This window comes from Stigmatopora argus, chromosome 10, assembly GCF_051989625.1.
Source record: "Stigmatopora argus isolate UIUO_Sarg chromosome 10, RoL_Sarg_1.0, whole genome shotgun sequence".
Classification (NCBI taxonomy): Eukaryota; Metazoa; Chordata; class Actinopteri; order Syngnathiformes; family Syngnathidae; genus Stigmatopora; species Stigmatopora argus.
This window is the reverse complement of record NC_135396.1, coordinates 11,322,000-11,341,991: the sequence shown is the minus strand read 5'-3', so window position 1 is coordinate 11,341,991 and position 19,992 is coordinate 11,322,000. Positions and strand designations below refer to the sequence as shown.

Genomic DNA, 19,992 nt, shown 5'->3' with positions numbered 1-19,992 from the left:
AGTAATTCCGACGGTAATGTGTACACGTCACTCTAAAGTTGCTTGTTCAATAGATATAAGGTCAAAGCTTAAACTGGAGGCCAGGTCAAGGCCTGCATGTTTTTAATCGGAGCTTGCCATGGACCAACAGACTTTTCTTCCCTGTGTCAAATGGCACCAAGGATGACATCTTTACACACACACACACACACACACACACACACACACACACACACGCGTGTGTCAGAAAAGCTAGGCCAAACTGACAGGTGTCACCTTGTTTTTCTCCCGTGCAAAAGCCAAGCTCAGTCTGCAGGGAGTTGATTAGCAAAGAACCTGTTGCCACATTTACCCACGGCACAATGCCAAGCTCATGAGAGAATTGAGCAGACATGCTGCATCGGGGACACTGGTACGCCTAAAATTAGCTCAGCGATGAAGCGCGACTGCCAACAGCATGGCACATATTTATGACATCTGGGTGTCATTATCACATATCTGTGGTTTAGGGTATTTGTCATATGTTTTGATATTCTAATGAGCTTTTGCAGCTGTATATTGAATTAGTATGTTGATCATTTACATTACTGCGTCATATTTATTGTCTTTATAGTGGATATAATACATGACTTAATTAACTAAGAAAAATATGAGCTCCATAATTCAAAGTAAATGATAGACATTATGGACTGAAATGGCAACAAAAAAAGAAAAAGTGGCAACTAATACAATCTGAGCAGTTCCATTTGTTTAGGTTTTGAGCAGAAGCACTGATGATTCAATCATGAACTAGAAATAAACAGTCACAGAAATAATCCTGATTAATGCCTAAAATAATAATAACTAACTAGATTTCCCCCACTCAGTTACTGTTAAGAAGCAAACACGTGATCATGCAGCTTAATAGCAAAACTGTATACCTCAAATAGTTTCAAAGACATTAAAAGGGACCAGAATGCAGTGAATTAGATATGGATATTTAAATAAGTAACATTGCAAGTAACTAGTACAGGAGTGGCGAACAAGTTAGACACAAAAAGCAAATATTTTAAACTGAGATTCAAAAGAGCCACTCCTTACGTCGGAAGCAGCATAAAATCTAATTTGCCAAATTATTTTTAAATATAATTTATTATTTGTTTTTAATCGGAGAGATTAAAAATAAGAGAAACATGAAACGAGGCAAACAACCACATTATATACAAAATATGACAAGAAGCAAAGAACCACGTTCATTATGGTCAGGAGCCGCATGTGGCTCGAGATCCGCATGTTCACCACCCCTGATCTAGTATATCCACCAAAGAGCAGAAAAATATAGTAATAGATTTTATTATAACATGAATGCTATGCTAAAATATTATATCAAGCCCCCACTAATGATACATTTGAGATCAAATCTTAGAAATGGGCTATAATTAAGGCATGTTGATCTTTCGACTGATGCATTAAAGCTCTGTGTATGTAAAAACAGACACTTTATGTACAACTGAAGAATCTAAAGAAATAAAATTTAATAGCTGTATTTAAAGTCTTACATGCTTATAATGTGATTGATTATACAATTTAACAATGTGAGTACGAGTGCGGTAGTAGCTTTATGTATTTTGAACTTAATGAAAGCACAAAAAAAATGTTCAGCTGTGCTTAGAATTATGATGAATATAATTATCGTCAATAATATTATTGTGGGCCATGTTATTACTACTCTTAAAAGAATAACAATGAAGTCAAACTTGATTGAAAAATTGAGTAATAAATTTCATTTGGCACGTGAACCCAAGATTCAGAACAGTGCACTTTTATCATCCGGAAATAAATCCATTGAGATGCAGTCAGATAAAATGACAGAGGAATGAGCTAACACCATGCAGCAAATAGTTATCTGCATCAGAAGGGCATCTCGGTCTCAACATTTGCTCCATGGATTTAGCGTCCCACGGTGCCGTATCGCAATGGCTTCTTTACATGCAGTAGAACTGTTACTTATAGTATTTCCTACCTTTGGAGTGAGCGGCGCTCAAGCCCAGAGCGACCACAGCCAACAAACTGGCCGCTGTCAGCATCTTCTCGGTGAAGATCTCCTTTCTGTTCTTCTTTGCTTTTTTAAAATTTATTTATCTTGAGCTCTTTCCTTCCTTCGTTCCCTCCTCGTCTTTTCCTACTCTTGTCGGTCACTCCTCACACCCTGCGAGTAGTACGAGAACACGTCGGTGAATAGATTCGGGACAAGGCTTGCAAGCGCGTTGTGAAAGACGGATCCGCGGTACCCCGTGCGCGTCGGTGGAAAAGGAAGTACAAGTGGAGGATGGAGAGGTTTCTGCTCAAACGGGACCAGAAACCGACAGTAGCCCGGGACTCTACCGGTGCACACGTCACAGGGAGGAGAGGGATGAGGTTTTATTTTTTTTTCCTTTCCACCACCTATCGACATGCAAAGCCCTCCCTCCTTATCTTCCACCTTCGTTCCATCTGCTCACGCATGTACACATACCGACACACTTGAATTTAGTACTAATAACTATTCGTCCACACAAAGAACTCTGTTGTGGAATCGCATTGCATTCAATTAAAAAAAAGCCCTGTCCATTTTTTAAATTAATTTCTCCTTGAGGATGTTTTTTAAATATTTATGTTTTTCTAAATAATTTATTTTAGCAGTTGTTTTTTGGGGGGAGGGGGGTCAACTTGTAATTAATTTATTTTAGTTTAAACTTTCGTTTTTTTCCCATTCATTTTCTGAACCAGTTTATCCTCATTAGGGTCGCAGAGGGTGCTGGAGCCTATCCCAGCTGACTCCAGGCTAGAGGCGGGGAGACAGCGCTGCGGGGTCGATTCCCACGCAGTGGCGGTCTGATTGTGAATGTGAATGCTTGTCTGTCTCAGTGTGCAGCACCCCACAACCCAGACAAGGATAAGCAGTGTTGAAAATGGATGTTTTGATAAAATGATATGGATGGATGTCTGCATGTAGAAACAAGATACATTAGATGACCTGTGGAGAAAAATCTTCACCTGATAAAGGAAAAAAAGAGGTTGTTGCCCGGAGTTATAAAACAATATGTAGATTGCACGCTTGCCTGATCAAATTCTCACACATACACATCTATGTAATGGATACCCTAATTTGCGATCACGTCAATGAAAAGTATCTCAGCATTATGGAAATTGAAATAAATGAGCCACAGAGAACAATAGTAGGCTTACTCCAGTGTTTGTCATTTTGTTGTAGTTTTATCATTGGAAAGGTGTACTAGTGCAGTGGTGGTATGCATTGCTGATCAAAAATAGCAGAAGTATGTCCTAGAATTTCTATTATTTTGAAAAAAAACAAGCCCTCTTTGTTGAAACCACTTTGGCAAAGCACAAATTTTGCACTTGTAACTCAAACACTATTTATTCAATTATTTTAAACAGGTATGAATTTGCAATACTTCAAACTACAAACACATACTGGACTGTTTTTGAACAAAATCATTATGACTGGAAAGTTAAAAAAACAACTAAATATAACCCTGGAATTAACATTAAGTTTCCTGTGCTCTGTTTTAGCCAGAAACATGCAAAAGTATAATAGTTTCAACCTTAAAATGCTTTCTTCATTTAGACCTTGTCATTGCTTTCTAAACTATGCAATCACATGAATAAATGATGACGTTTTTCAACATTAAATGTGTGTAGGCTTGTACTGGCATGCGTGTGGGAGTATAAGCACAACCCAACCGCACTCAGAAAGATTAAAAATACATTATATTTCTTAACTTTCATGTGCAGTCGAAAAATATTTTCCTCTCAGCAGGTAAAGAAGTATTATGGTAGGTTGAGGGAAGCGTTTAGCAAACTCATTCAAAGGGAAAATAACAATGAATGCAGATATTTTGTATGAATAACATTTTATGTAAGATGCAAAATGAAGAAAATTCTAACACCATGGCAAAGTTGTCAGGCTTTTTTTCCTGTTTCATTTTGAAAATATTACCCACCTCATTTCATACCACTTGGTTTTCCTCATGTCATCCTTGATCACCTATTGTTTCCTACCGTGTCCCATTATCTTATCTGTATAAATAATCAGTGTTTCCCTCCAAAGCCAGCATTACTTTCACAGCAACATCCATTGTACGACAAAGAAACAGATCAATATAAAGAGACTGTGTAAGATACCTAAATTTGTTTGCTACATTGATTTTTGTCATTGTTTTTGTCCTACCCAGGGAGATAGAGTTTTAGTTTTATGAAAGTTTATTTTTCTTCCATGGTGTGATTTTGGATCATTGTCTGCTTGTCAACTCAGAAAGAGGGCCTTAAAATAAAGGCATTTTATTCTAAGAAAACTACACCTGGATCCTGTTTCAAGTCCTGTCTTAACAAAAATGTTTTAGATTTTGTAAAAAGTGAAGACTTCTACAAAAGGGCAATATATATGTTGTTGTTATTAACTACAGTTAATACATACAGCATATAGGCAAGTGTTTTTTCTATAGGGTTGCGTTTATATATATTTAGATTACAACAGAATATGTGGACTTATTACATATTAGGAAATAAAACTTCAACAGCTACTCTTCTTGTATTGCAAGGCCAAATGATTTAAATTCCACCATATTTCATAATAAATGGCTGCAAAGCACAAAGGTTTTAATGACTTACATTACATGTTTCAAATGTTTATGACTCATAGCAAATACAGCAATATCAGTCTATGTATTACATTGAACTGTTCGAGGAGAAATTCTTCCAAGAATGTCTTGGCACTTGGGTTGCGTTATTGCAGCGTGTGCCCCATCATTTAAACGTAAAGTTTTATTTTGTTGAACACTGTATATGGCGTTCAAGAAGTCACTGTATGTACACAAACCCTTTGCAACAACAAAAGAATTATTGCAGTTTTATTCGAAAAATTTGCTTCAAAGTCTTGTCCTCATTAACGCTGCCTTTTTAACAATCTTCTCCCGTCTCTGCTCGCCCACTTTTTTGACATTTGCTGTGATGGCATTTATAAGCTATTCAAAACTTTGGACTGACAAAATCATTTGCCAAATGCCACACACTGCCCAACAGTACAGTTGGTTTTGGCTGCATTGCATGGTATTTTATAGGCATTTTACACAGCTTCTGCAGATAGCTTGGAAATTAAATTAACTTTAGTTTATCGTCAAAGTCACATGTTCCTCTGTTTTTACTGCTGAAATTAGTTCTTGTCAACCTGTTCTCCTGGTCACTCTCTCTTTGCCCCATCTTCCATCTTTAGAACCTTCCTTAGCCCTTCAAAAATCCCTCCAACACGAAATGTCTTTTTTTTTTCAAGAGCTCTCCAGTCACCATTGCCACTTGCTCCATATTTTTTTCCTGAATCTCTCTGCCCTGTGTCTGCCTTTTCCTGCAGTGGACACATGGCTTAATCACTCTATTGTCACTGCATCCACATCTCTCTATCAGTCCCACTTCAACGCTACATTCTAGTTAGTGTGTGTGACAAAGTGCAGTGACTCAGGATACTCCCACTGACAGCTGGTCCAAGCCGAAGGGAGAGAGGTCGGATGAAAGGAAGGAGAAAGACGCAGAGACATTATCCACCTGGTGTTTGCCCCCCAGCTCTCCTTAGAGAAGTGTGGGTGGTGCCACTTTGGTGATGCCTGCATCATGAAGTGGTCTTAAAATCCAATGCTTGACACTATAAAGATACTGCACAGTATGTATATTAAGAAAATCATATACATACAGTAAAAAAAAAACTTCCACTCTTCCTGCAATACCTTCTACAATAGGATGCAATGTGGCTGTCAGATATTAAAAGAATTAATCCAGTAGTGTATTTATCATATCAAATGTCCCTGATGTTTTACTCAAAAGAGGGTCTCCTGGCTCGCAATCACTGCTGTATTTCAACCTAAAAATGTGCTTGTTTGGCTTTTCAGCATTAAATGCAACCTCAAAGTCCCTGCACAGGATTACAGTGTAGATGGAATCTTAAAAATATTGTTTCAGGTAAAATATGCAAGGCCATCATGTGGGACTTAACGTGTATATATAATATAATTGTGGTGGGCCATGCAATGTAGAAGTGGGCTTTCAATAAGCGTCACTCCTCCTACTCGCTATCACAATTTGGATGGAGAATCTACAGTAATAAACTAATATTCTTTAATGTTTTGTATCTCTCCATATTATTCCTTTAGTTTTTTATTGTTGTCGTCGCTGGTTCCCCGGTTATATGGCTGTTGCCTTTCATGCAAAGAGAGTGCTTCTTTTCCCGAGCCCTCTCACACTGTTCACACAGCAGTACAGCGAAATTATAAATAGAAATACATATTGGCATGCTCTCCCCGGGCCTGCGTGGGTTTCCTCTGGGTACTCCAGTTTCCTCCCAAATTCCAAAGACATGCATGGTAGGCTGATTGGACACTCTAAATTGTATGAGTGTTAGTGTGAATGGTTGTTTGTCTCCTTGTGCCCTGCGATCAGCTGGCCACCGATTCAGGGTGTCCCCCGCCTCTGGCCCAGAGTCAGCTGGGATAGGCTCCAGCACCCCCCACGACCCTAATGAGGATAAAGCAGTTCAGAAAATGAGATGAGATGAGAGAAATACATTTTGCAGAGTACCACTCTTTTGGACACCCCTTATTCTGATGCCACTCAACTTAGTCTTCACTACTTTTTATTTTCAATGTATTAGACTTGTTTTGTGACTGCTGTTACTTAAGCTTTGTAGTGACAGTTCGTTATTTCTAGATCAGTGACATATGAATATAGCAAAACAGAAGTGATGCACACAGCTTGCTTGTCTGGGTGTTTTGTGTTTTGACAGGCTTCAGTCTTTGTCGAAAATTTGTCGCCGTGGGGACTGAGTCGCGCACCAGGAGCTCGTGTGATGTGCATTGAAGCTCAAATTTTGGGGAATTATACCATTTTGAAAAGTACAGTGTTAAATATTCACAAACAATGATATGGATTGCATTAATGTGTATTAAGTATTTCATCTTTAAAGTTTCCAAAGATTAATTGGCAATTAAATATAAAACAAATATAACATGTTTCATAAATATATATGCAGTTGTGGTCCTATGTTTACCTACTACACTAGCAAAAGTATACAATGTCAAGGCTTGGCTGAGGTTCCTGTCATTTCTACAGTTCAGATTTTTATCTGATAGAGTAATAAAGTATATAGCATATACAAGAGTGATTGGAACTAATGTTTCTTTGTGACAAAAAACAAGCACTTACTGTTGTCCTGTTGGATCGCTCAACTTCCTGGGTGACGTCGAGCGTGGAAGGTGGAGTGGACCCAAATGCAGGGAAGCAGGCAATGGATGAGTTAAATGCTAAAAAAAAAACTTTAATAACTGAGGCAGTATCTTTAGAAAATAAAAAAAAGACTTGGAAATCAAATAATAAACTAAAACCTGTAGGGGAGGACGTGGGGAAATGAGGATCATGGGACATGAACCATGGAAGCTGCAATATGGAATGTAACAAGGCAGACAATCTGACCAAGAGCTGACAATTAGGAACACCTGGGTAACACAAGAGGGAGCAAGCAGGGAATATACTAGAGGCGGAGAAAAGACAGGTGAACACAATGGGCAATCACTTGGGCTGGACACACAGGGGAAAAAAAAGCATAACAAAACCAACCAACCTTAACCCCTAGGCTTTGTTTCTATTTTATATAGACTGAAAAGCAAAGTGAAAATCTGCAAATTTAGCCAACAAACACTATAACATTTGATTTACCTTGTTGTTAATGCTCAAAGTGTCCCTCAGATCTTTTCATTGAGTACATGAACCTGAGGAAATGGACACTGCATTACATGCAAGCCAAGTAAACACTAATCCAAGCCAGAAAAAAAAACACTGATTGATGCAGTCCAAGCCCATGAAATTCAAAGCAGGTTGTCTTATTCACTACACAACCACAGCCAAATGACCACAGCATCTGTTGGGACTTCAAGCCATTGGAAGACACTCAAGGCAGAGGCCAATGTTGGTGGAACCACATAAAAGTGGATTGAAATCAAGATGCCATGTTTTTCAGGGGCAAGGTGAAAAAGCAAAGCCTGAACTTCAACAAGAGCAGATACTACAAGAAATGTCACAACTTTTTCCCCATACATTTTCCTTTAAACAGCAACCTGTCAAATGTCTAAGTATGGGCAGCAAAGAAGCATAAAGAAATAAATGCAGTCACCTCTCAAAACATCTTCTAGGTACAACTGCCAAATAGCTGAACCTGAAGAAATAAGAATTTCACTGTGACAACTATGTTAAAAAAGCAACCTACTCTGCTCTGATCTGTCTCAATGAGTTTATGGCTTTCCCTCCCATGGTCTGGTTTCAAGTAGTGTCAAGCAAACACACTGACATGAAGAAAAGCCCCACTTCTCCTGAACTAGTCAGACAAGAGAAAAACTCCATTAAAGATTTAGAACATTTATTTTGTCAAATTAGTGTAGTGTGTTTATGCAATGTTTTGAGTGCTTAAGATATGCGCTAAACAGATACCTCAAACTAATTAAACACCACAACACCTAATTAATTACTCACTGGAAAAAAAGGAAAATAGTGTGATTAGCTGTCTATTGACAGGGCTTTTATAAAAATATAAATACCCCCAAAAGTATTAAATTTGCAGCCACATGAAACAACTCATCTCATTTTCTGAACCGCTTTATCCTCATTAGGGTCGCGGGGGGTGCTGGAGCGTATCCCAGCTGACTCCAGGCCAGAGGCAGGGGACAACCTGAATCAGTGGCCAGCCAATCACAGGGCACAAGGAGATGGACAACCATGCACACTCCACCCATACCTAGGGGCAATTTAGAGAGTCCAATCAGCCCACCATTCATGTTTTTGGAATGTGGGAGGAAACTTTAGTACTAGGCTGATAAATTTTTGGCCACATTGCTAAACTTTGATTTAGGCAATGAAAGAAAACCCAGGTCATAACAATGAAGAATAATCTGTCTACGTGGAACCTTATAGATCAGCAGTTTTCAAAGTATAAAGTGACCTTAGGATTTTTTATGTTCTCTAAAGATAGCTACACTGTCATATACACAGTGAAAGTGTAACCATTTTTAGAAAGAACAGGGGCTAAGGACACAATAGGAGAAACAGTAACTGTTGATATGCCCATGAGCTGAAAAATGTCACAGTTTAGGATATTGTTTTATTCATTCTTGATAAATTATGAATATGTGTCATGAGTACTTTACTACACATTTAATGTGCACCAAGATAGGTTAGAGGTCATTATGCCCAACCAGATTACATAGATATGGCACAGTTTTTTCTGAGTGGTTCTGGAACACACATGCAAATCACGCAGTCAAGTCACAAAAAGACCTTGCGTGCAAGCAGCAACAAAACTTAGGGAAAGGTTTCCATAGCTGGAAAGACAATATCTGACAGACCTCTGTTTAGAACCAAAAAGACAGTTGTTGCACTATAAAAATTATCTTTAAAAAAATGGGTTAGATGAGAAAGGAAAATTTCAGCCCCATGCATAGCACAGCAAAAGTGTATATAATTATGTACAGGTAGGATACAGAAGAGGTTCAGCACTTCAAATCAATCAAGCAAAATGTACAGATATGATATGAGAAGCAATTCAGCAGTTTAATTCAATCAAGCCAAATCATCAAAATAAATCAAATTTGATATGGGACTTGAGCTGGGAAACAGTGCCATCGCGTGTCCAAGCATGATTACTACCTGCCCAGACTACTTTGGGTTTTTAGTGGCATCAGCAGACATAGTAACTTCTGAGCTTTGTCATTGGCCCGGAAAAAAGGGTAGATCGTTGAAAAGTAGATATTTGAGCAAAAAAGTTTGAGCACCACTGATTTTGAGGAATATGTCTAAATGGAGGGTGGCCCAGTGGAGCGAGTGGTTAGTGGGTCGGCCTTACAGCTCTGGGGTCCGGGGTTCACATCCAAGTCACGTCCACCTGTGTGGAGTTTGCATGTTCATCCCGGGCCTGCGCGGGTTTCTTCCGGGTACTCCGGTTTCCTCCCACATTCCAAAAACATGAATGGTAGGCTGATTGAACACTCTAAATTGCCCCTAGGTATGGGTGTGAATGAGCATGGTTGTCTGTCATATTGTGCGCTGCGATTGGCTGGTCACCGATGTCTCCCCCCTCTGGCCCGGAGTCAGCTAGGATAGGCTCCAGCACCCCCGCGACCCTAACGAGGATAAAGCAGTTCAGAAAATGAGATGAGAGATGAGATGGGTGTCAAAGCAAAAATGCATTTCCAGTTCATTTTTCAAAAGAATTAATCACCAAGTCACTAAAGATTGATTATTCTTGCACAAACTTAGGCTAGTGGTTTCTGGCATTGATTGACCATTGGAACGGACCAGGTCAAAAGTGAACCCATGTTGTAGAGTGAGCAACCTACATCTGGTAGAGGTTTATTTATACAACTGTTTATAGTAAATGAAGTTTATAGCCTGTAAATGTAACCATGTTCTAACAGAAGGACATTCACTGGAAGGCCCTTCTGTGCCAGAATGTACTCGCTTGATGAAGAGGGGTGGAGAGAGAAGATTAATTTTGATGATCTCAAACACATCTGGAACAATATACTTGAAAGATAGCTTACAGAGCAGGGAACTTGTTTCCAGGATTAATTGTGCTGAAGTATTTTTTTCCCAGCCAAGACGTTTAAATAGTGAATGTCACTCTGAATGAGAATTTCTTACTCCAGGCATTTTTTACATACTCTAATAGGAACCTTAACCTATATGTAGGCTGTTTGCAACTGAATGAGAGGGTGTTTCACTTGTCTTAGTTGTTTTTGCATGAATTAACATTTTCATTGTGTGTCATACTGTAAAGAAGGTGGATAATTCAATGCTGTTGAGCTTAGATGGCAACATCTATAAGGTTAACCTTCATACTAAATGACTACACTGGTGCCGTTTTTGCCACAGATGCTACGTAACAAGACAGAAACTTCACTGACTAAAGCTGGGAAAAGGCAGAACAATAGAGTAACTGTTTGGGAGTTAAAGGGTCACAAGATCCTCTCTCACCAACAATTACCAGTGAGTGATTGGCGACTAGTTCAGGATGTTGTCTGCCTTGAGACATGCACCAGCTACAGCAAACCCTAAATAATTCTAACTGTATGAAATGTTAATGGGGGTTTCTGCCAAACCGTATATTAGAGTGGACTCAATGTGCAGCACACACTGTGGAGGTCTTACCTGGTGCCAATTGCCAACAATTTGAATTTAGATCACTGTGTTGCCCTAATCTTATCACATTCAAATCGCTTTCCAACAAGACACCAAGTAGTGACAAAGAAAATGTACTACACTGTGTAAAATAATGCAAAAGAAAAAGACTGCTCTTCTGCAAAGTGATAAATAGATTGACTGACATTTAGAACACTGGTTTAAAACACAGATCAAATGTAAAAAAAATATTATATAATAATTTGCGTGTCATGTTATGCAAATTCCCAATGTTGATGTATGATGAAGTCTGAATGCGGCTAAGAGCACTAATGGAGCATGCTGAAGTGCAAAAAAACCCATTTGTTAGCTTGGTAAACTGCCATATACTATCTAATATAATGGTATAAAAGTGTTGGTTTCCTACCACGTCAAAGACTATACGCGCAAGATGATGCCTTTGCTGCCACAGCAACCTGTCACATGGCTCAATAAAGTGGCCCAGTCTGAACAGGCGCAATTCCGATTGACAGCTTGAAAAGCTAGCCCTAAAAATCGGATATGAGGATAAAACAGATTGCAATCAAATATGCCTACAGTCTGAACGCAACCTAATACAGCACTGGCATTTAATTACGATTACCACTGGAGGGAAATATTGATTTCTAATGGTGTTTTCCTCCACTATTACACATCAGAAAAATGCAATTCTCATTTTTTTCCAAATAATTCAACATTTTTTGCTGATATTATACACATGACAAAGGTGTTGTCCTTCCATGTCAGGATATATTACAAAGAAGACTGAGCCACTCTTCTGCTCAAGTGAGAAATAAACCATCCTCTATAAAGACTGGTTATGGGCAAGCACTGCTGTGTCAAACCTAGAAGCTACAGTTGAGTGATAAACTGCCTTTTTATTACACACCTCACTTTTGGATGATGTACATTTATCATTTCAAAATAATTCAGCATCTTCCTATTCTAAATGTGTACACAGAGAAAAACACTGTAACCAATATATTAACCAATGTTTCCTTAAAAATTTTTATCAGTGTATAATACTAACAACACCATTAAAAATGTGCCCTATGTTGCAACTTTGCGTTCAATATACAGCTGTAAAAGTATAAATGACACAGATCCTTTTCCCAGAATCTGCAATTTCAGGCTGTTGTTTATAATCTCTATCTAACAATTTGGGTTTGCATTGAAAACTTTCAAAATTGTCCATTTGTATAAGGGTGCATATAAACTACAGGAAGAGGATACGGAGCTATTCATTAAAAAAGGTGCTGAGCCTGGAGAAAATTAGGTCAAATGAGGTTTTATTCACCCATTTTCTTCACATGCAAGTCCATATGGCCAGTTAAGCAGATGCTAAGGGAAGGGTGCACACAAAAGGGCCAGGGGGCAAGAAGAAAATATTCAAATAACATTTCATGATAACAGATTTTTTTTAAATTATACAGCAAATAATACAAAATAACAACAGCACATACTATGTATAGTTATACGTATTTTAATAATAATTAAATCACACTCTAATGTGCTTTTCATTTGATTCCCTACACTGCAATGTGCTATAATTTCCCCACAATCCCTGATCTCACCCCCGCAGGCCTGAAGGTGTTATTTTTAGGCTGACTTCCTTTGCAATTGACATGAGCAACAGTTGCTAAACCAAATGTTATCATGAAACTAAACTAAACACCCCCGGGTTGTATTTTAGAGGGAAAAAAAGGGAAATAGGGGTAAGCGAGAATGAGACAGAGGTTTGTTGTGATGGGAAATAAAAAACATTTTTACCACAATCACACGCTAGCAATTATTTACATGGAAACAGCTAATGTTAAATTATTGTATCATTTGCCAAGCATGTTGTTTTCGACATATTTTCACTAGGTGTTCAGCCAGTTGTGGATTAGTATCAATTAAAGTTACTATCTATCCCATTTTAGAGAAAATTGGAAAAACTCAAGGGATATGGAGAACTAAAATTGTCTTGCTGAAGTTAATGTGATGTGAAGCCCTTTTATGTTGTGTTAAATTGTGCTATTTGAATTTGACTTTCCTTAATGTGCCAAGAATATTGAAATAAATACACTATTAAATCTGCAATTAATTATTTCACAGTAATTTGATATGGATGACTAAAATTGCCATTGATCAAAATATAAGCGTTTCTCATTAAATATGTCATTAATGGAATGGAATGGAATATATATTTGTCCTCATAACAAGTAGTACAGCGGAATTGTGTAGCAGATACAGCCCGACCAGAGGACGCGTTGCCTGCCAATTCACCATTAAGGCTGCATGGAAATTCATTTTTTGGGGGGATGGAATATCTTTATTGATTCATTAAAATACCTTCATTCATGTGAAAAAAAATCACCTTTTCCACCAGCAAATATGTTAATTAGGATACCAAATTTCCCAGGGTCGGCCCTGTTGGCATGATATCGATTGACACTAGGAGAGTAGAGTTTGATGCCTGGAAGATTTAAGAGTATTTGTTTTTCTATTTTTTAGAAATCAATCTGCCATTTTGAAGGACTGGGACCAACGTGGGATTTTTGCTTCAGAAAGGGTGACAGTGTAGCTTTAGCTATGCACACTTCATTAAAATGTCCATTTGTTAACCTGCGGGTGGCTCACAGTGTTGTGTTCCTTGACACCCGTTAAGCAGCAATGTTGTGGTTGTGTGTGTGTGTGTGTTCAAAATGAATTAACATTGGCCTGCACAACAGTTGTGAACATCCAGCAGGAAGTATTGATGATCGCAAATTGTTATGAATATGGACAAACACATTATTTTCTCCCCTGCTGCCTATTCATTTTTGAACAAATCGGTATTGAAATCACAGTAAGGCAACATGACTGCAGTCACTTTCACTTCCTGTCATTTTTTTATACAACTACTATTCTGTTGATTTATCATACAAAATTTCAGACATCTCTCATATTGGTAGCTTTGGCAAGGAAATTTACCTACCATAAACAAACAAGTTATTCTACTTTATCAGTCTCAAATAAAGTGTAAAGAGTTGAGAACTCAACCTCAAAAAGCACTATTTATTGCCTTTCCTTTTCCAATTAGTTACTGCCATCTTAAATCTAAACAGGTTCTGAACCAGTGAGCTGATTACTTATGCAAATGTGTCAAAGGCTGTGATAAAGCTGTCAAAAAAGGTAAATTAGTTCAACAATGGAGAGTGTAGCGGTGTGGCTATATCTTGCTTGGTTTATCAAAGATAAAGAATACTCTAGAGAAATTTAATGCCGCAACGGCACAAAGTGGCCGTCATTTATAAATGAAAGATTTGTGTTAGACTTTGGCCTGATTTTGGAAAGAAACTGAGATGGAAGTTTGGGAGAGCAGTTTTTTTTTACGCAAGATTTATTTGACAGTACACAGCATTGCACAATTACTTTTTTGTGTTCTCTGGTGTGCATATTTACCCAGATAAGGATGAATTTATAATATCTGTTTCTAGTGACAACATTCCACCATGGATTTGGAAACGAAATCATGGTAGTAAATAAAAGAAAATGTTTTGGAATCAATTATTTTCAGATCGGAAACAGGACCTTAATCAAATGGTTAAAGTACAAAAAAAGCATTTAAAAAAATAAAAATAAAATAAAACGCCATTTGTGTTGTCCGAAAGGAATGTCTAAATAATGTCCACTTTAATTAGGTGATTTGGAATCGCTAGTTTAAAGCTTTAATTAAAATCCAGATGCCTTTTATTAGTGCAATTGGCTGCCGACCAGTCCATAAAGTAGCCCACCCCGCTGGTCAGGCTGAAGTCAGCTGGAATATGGTCCAGCACATTGGGAACTCAAGGACAATAATTGGTGGAGAAATTAATGGATGGATGGATGGGTGGATTTGGATGGTTCAGTGGATGGATGGATGAATGGATGAAATTTTCTTTGTTCCATTATTATGTATTCTTTCAAAGCTTAAAAAGACCTCTCATGCTTTGATGCCTAGTTTTAATTTCATTTTCGTGGTGTTATTGGTAGCGCAATTTTTGTGATGGAAGGTTTAGCTGTTCAAATGCTGGCTGTCCACTTTCCAACTGTGAAACTGTGCTTGGAATTACACTGAGCAGTAAACTCTGCCCACTGGGCATTGTAAAGACTGCATGGCAGCAGCACTACCCACTGGTGTATGAAGGTGTGTGTGAAAATGTGAACCACTGTCACGCCTTTTGGACACTGTGATTAAAAACATTTTTGCATTTGTTTTTGAAGTGGCTTAGACATATTTAAACTATGTCCTTTGATGGGTGTATCCATCAAATTACCCCGATGAACAAGAATGTTTCATCCTTTTCTGATGAAATGAACTAGTTTTGGCTTGGGAGTCTAAATGAGTCCCTTTCATTTTTCCCATGTCAACCATGTGGTGTGCCATGATGCTTTCAGTGTATAAATTTGCGTGATAATAATTCTAGACTCTTTATCATATATTTTGCTTTTGAAGTAATGTAACTAGACCACTCAAATCTGTGTAAAAAATCAGTTTCATTTCCACTCTATCAAATTTGATTAAAACCCAAGGCCTACTTATACAGTACTTTATGTATATTTAAGAGCTATTATTGAAAGGGACTATATATATGGTGTCCATTAATAGATAATTTGGTGTTTACTGGTCTACTCTGAACTATTAACAGTACAAAAAAGCAATTTTATCTCAAAGCATTGATTCTTCTACTAGTTGGCAAAAAATCAAAACAGGAAACCCACTTCGACAACTAAGCTTTGTTTTATATCATTGGTTTTCATTTAGTTTTAACACGACCATATTGTGCAATGAGAAAATTGGTATATTTTTAGTCATATTCATATTTATATCTAATGGGGGATTTTTTTTTAAAAGAAATTATTCTTCTTGGTTCCTATTTTTTGAAATATCACAAAAGCCTGACATTTGAAAAGTGGTGCATAGACATTTTACCGTATCCACTGTAGAACAGAACTGCACAAATAGTAATGCATGGAAAGGGCAAATGGTTCCTAGCGTGATGAGTTAGACTAAAGAGTGAGTAGAAATGCTGACATTTCAGGAGCTGAGCCTGTCAGTGTGATAGAGGGAACTGGGAATAGGGAGTGAGAGGAAGAACAGTCATGACTGATGAGGTTAAGTACTGCATAAAACAGAATAACAAATTATTAAAAGTGAGGTAGCTCCAAAGTAAATATGAACTGATGTGAACGTCTGTGACGAGCAACCACCATTTCAGCTAATCCTTAATGATACACTTCAATATAATCACATACAGAAAATGTCATGATGCATAATGCATCATTTCGGCATTCCACTAAACCCAACAAATTCATAACTTTTTGCTTGTTTTATTTTATCATTTTTTATTTCTATCACCAACATAAAATGTATTGTTCATCTTGGATTGGAATGTTTACTAATTAAGTCACTCAAAATTTATTTTGCATTTTTTTGGCACGTCTTATCCAGCAATAACTACTACTTAACTGATACTTACTGACCAAGATTGAAAAAAAATGCTACTTTCTGGGCGGCTACACAGATAATGAGTTATATTGTCAAATATTCATCTGAAAAAGGGTGAACCCTGGGGCAGTAATGTGCAAAAATATGAGCAAATTTGGGGTTTTAATGGTGTTCATGCGGCTTTGCATAACCAGGTTATGACCAGAACCGCAATTTTTAGGTTATTAGTGCATCTAAACATTATTAGATGTAAACGTGATTAGAATCCAGGTTGAGTAGCAAACTGAGTAATTAGCTCTTGGGGAAGCCATGGTTACTTTTTACGCAATGAATGCCCTTTGAATATTTACAATTTATTTTGAATAATAATATGATTTTTTTTAGTCATTGGACCTTATTGTTTGTGAGGTATAAATTCAAACAGACTCAGATAATTTTGGGTAAAAGTAGATCACATTATATTTTATGACAAATGAGTTGCCATACTTTTTTACTTGTCTCCAACCAAAATTGTCTTTGTAACTGTATGTGTGACGTTATCATCGACCACATGCAGTATATTTTTCTTTAATAGTCAAATGAAATATTGTTTGACCATCAGAAAGAAGGAATTTAATTTATAATTTTGCTTAACATCTTTTAATGACTCATTTAAATAAGAATATAGTTGGGGATGTAGCAAAATAGAAATAGTTGGCTATAAACGAAATCCTAAAATGAGGAAAACCAAAACAGTGCAATACATTATAACACTTTTTGAAAAATGTATAAATAATAATTATTATCTGGATCATTTTATCCATTCAATGTGAGCTCCATTATTGCTTCTTAGGACATTTTATAGCACTTGATATGCATGGAAATTGCACCACAAATTGCTTTACATAATTGCTTTACAAAAAAGCAAAAGCAATACATATAGTGTGAACATATACACATGCTTCACATGCATACTTATTTTTTTAAAGAAAGAGAACAAAGGGATTAAAAAAAGTGACATTAAGAAAATAGTCTCATCCTCTGAACTCAATAACACTATATTCTCTAAAGTTAGTTGGCTGTGGGAAGACAGAAGAGATGCTCACAGATGGCAGTGCAATTTCCATCTTTAAAAAATCAAATACCTGAACTAGTGTACAGATTCAAATTGATGCTTAAATGTTATGCAGAAGAACTTTGCACCTTTTCAGCATTGCAGAGACATTGTGTTGACTAGCAAGTGTGCATTCTGGTCGGGTGGTCTTATCAACAGGGACCAGGATTACCTGCCACTCTGCCACCAGCCCGTGTGCTCGCTAACGTCAACACTGAGATCAGCGGTCCCAATGTCCCAGAAACATCCCGCCTGCCCAGAGTGCTAGCTTGCTGGCCAATATGACATCTGGCGTGCAGCGAGTTTTGCATAATAACAGACAAGTGAGAAAGAGGAGTGAGCTGGCTTGACAGAGTTTGCAGTTTTGCCTGTCATGTCATGAAATTCTAATTTGGCCCATTTATTTAGATTTTTTTTTTTATTCTTTCGGATAGAAACCTAGAAAACTATTTTAGTCACTTTTCAGTGGGAAATTTTCAGCCAGAAATTTTAGTGCATCCCTAGTTTATAGTATAAGATAGCAGTGTAATATAAGATTATCTTATTCTCTAAAATGTTTCGTCAATTAAGCCAATTTGCGGAAAGAAATGTTTTTCACATTTCAAAGTTCTACTTTGTCATCTCTCACAAGTAAAGTAATATTGTAAGAATGTTGAAAAGTAATCATGAGAAAAAGTAAACACTGGCAAAGGTAGTATAATGAAATAAAATATAATACCGCATATTGAAAGTTATTTGTGTCGTAAACGTAAAAAAAATCATTGACATGATCAGCACATAAATTTATATTACTACATAATATTATAAAAAGATGGTTTGACCAAATGTGTTACTTAAAAAGTGTGTATCAAACTTTTTGCCCCTTACAATAATTAAAACAGTACCTCTAATCTTCAAAAGGGTTTATGACCTATATCGGCAGGTATGCCTTATTTGATTTTTTAGTTCCCATAATATTCTAATTTGCCATTTTTAAATTATCAGACCAGAGTGGTTTCTCTGACCTACTACCTCATTTGATTTTTTTTTATTGCTGGTTTCAAAAATGTCAATTATAGGGAGCACATTTTAAACTAGATTGTCAATTACATAGTCCCATACTACAAGTGATCTCCTCACCCACCATCTTGTCTGTGCCCATTAATTTTCATCAAATTCACACATGTACTCATGTATTAACATTCAATCAGACACACAGACACATTCTCACAAAGAATGACAAGCAAAGATGCTTGTAATACCTCAACCCAAATTATTCTGATATTTTGAATCCAGCCCTATTAGAACACAGGGCTCAAAAGTTGGATTGCAGAACATAGAAGCAGTATGTCTAAACAGATGGCTCTATAAATAAACCAATTCAGTTGAACCTGCGTGAAAAAATTAAAGCAGATGGCTGTGCTCCTAATGTAAAGGTAAGCCTAGGAGGATTTTATACGAGTTTGTGTTTTTTTTAAATCTCACACACATAAAATCTATTCGCTAGCACAATGAAACGTGACTCATGAATGTTCGGTAATAAATTGCTGTATGAGAAGCATGAACATACTTGCATTTTGCTGATGTGTTTGACTGTTGATGCAAGTTGTAGTACATATACTATGTATACTAATCCAAATAAAAGTTTATAGGTATAACTGGCTGATTAGATAACCAAGGGGAAGAGACTGGTGAGAGTATGTGGGTAAGAAAAACTAATCCAGAAGTAGACAAGACATGAAAGATGGACAGGAAAAAAGAAGACACTACATTAAATCAAACTACCTTTCATCTAGATCAGGGGTGTCAGACCCGGTTGGTTCGCGGGCCGCGTTAACGTCATCTTGATTTCATGTGGGCCGGACCATTTTAGACATAATATTTAGATTTTTTTTATAAATGGATTAAAAGAACTGGATTAAAATCCCTGAATATTGAGTTTTTTTATAGATCTAACACAATGTTTATTTTAGCTTTTTTATATATATTTTTAGATTTTACAAAATTATTTTTTAACTAAAAACAGAAAAAAATGATTAAAAAATTACAATTATTGATTTAAAAGGGGGAAAATCAGGAAATGTAATATACCTACATCTATAATCTTCATTTTAATTTGATCCTAAAACAGAAAGTCGGCACTCATGATTTACTTTCCCGGGCCACACAAAATGATGCGGTGGGACAGATTTGGCCCGCGGGCCGCCACTTTGACACATGTGATCTAGATAAAAGACAGACATGACAGAAGTAGGAGTGACCG

The 19,992-nt window shown here is 37.1% G+C and overlaps 1 protein-coding gene across 2 annotated transcripts in view; it reads right to left on the bottom strand.

Annotated features, from left to right (window-relative positions):
* Window positions 1-7,495, bottom strand: part of LOC144083315 (calsyntenin-2-like) — a 120,281-nt gene extending 112,786 nt beyond the window's left edge. The window contains exons 1-2 of one of the 2 annotated variants that reach the window (XM_077611042.1): window positions 7,207-7,495; window positions 1,982-2,167 (exon numbers count right to left, since the gene is read on the bottom strand). In XM_077611042.1, coding sequence (XP_077467168.1) covers window positions 1,982-2,045 — 64 coding nt within the window. In that variant the 5' untranslated portion in view covers window positions 2,046-2,167; window positions 7,207-7,495. Of the gene's footprint in view, window positions 1-1,981; window positions 2,371-7,206 lie in introns of those variants that run through there. The other variant, XM_077611043.1, reaches the window with a different exon arrangement.
* Between the last annotated feature and the right edge of the window lie 12,497 nt (window positions 7,496-19,992).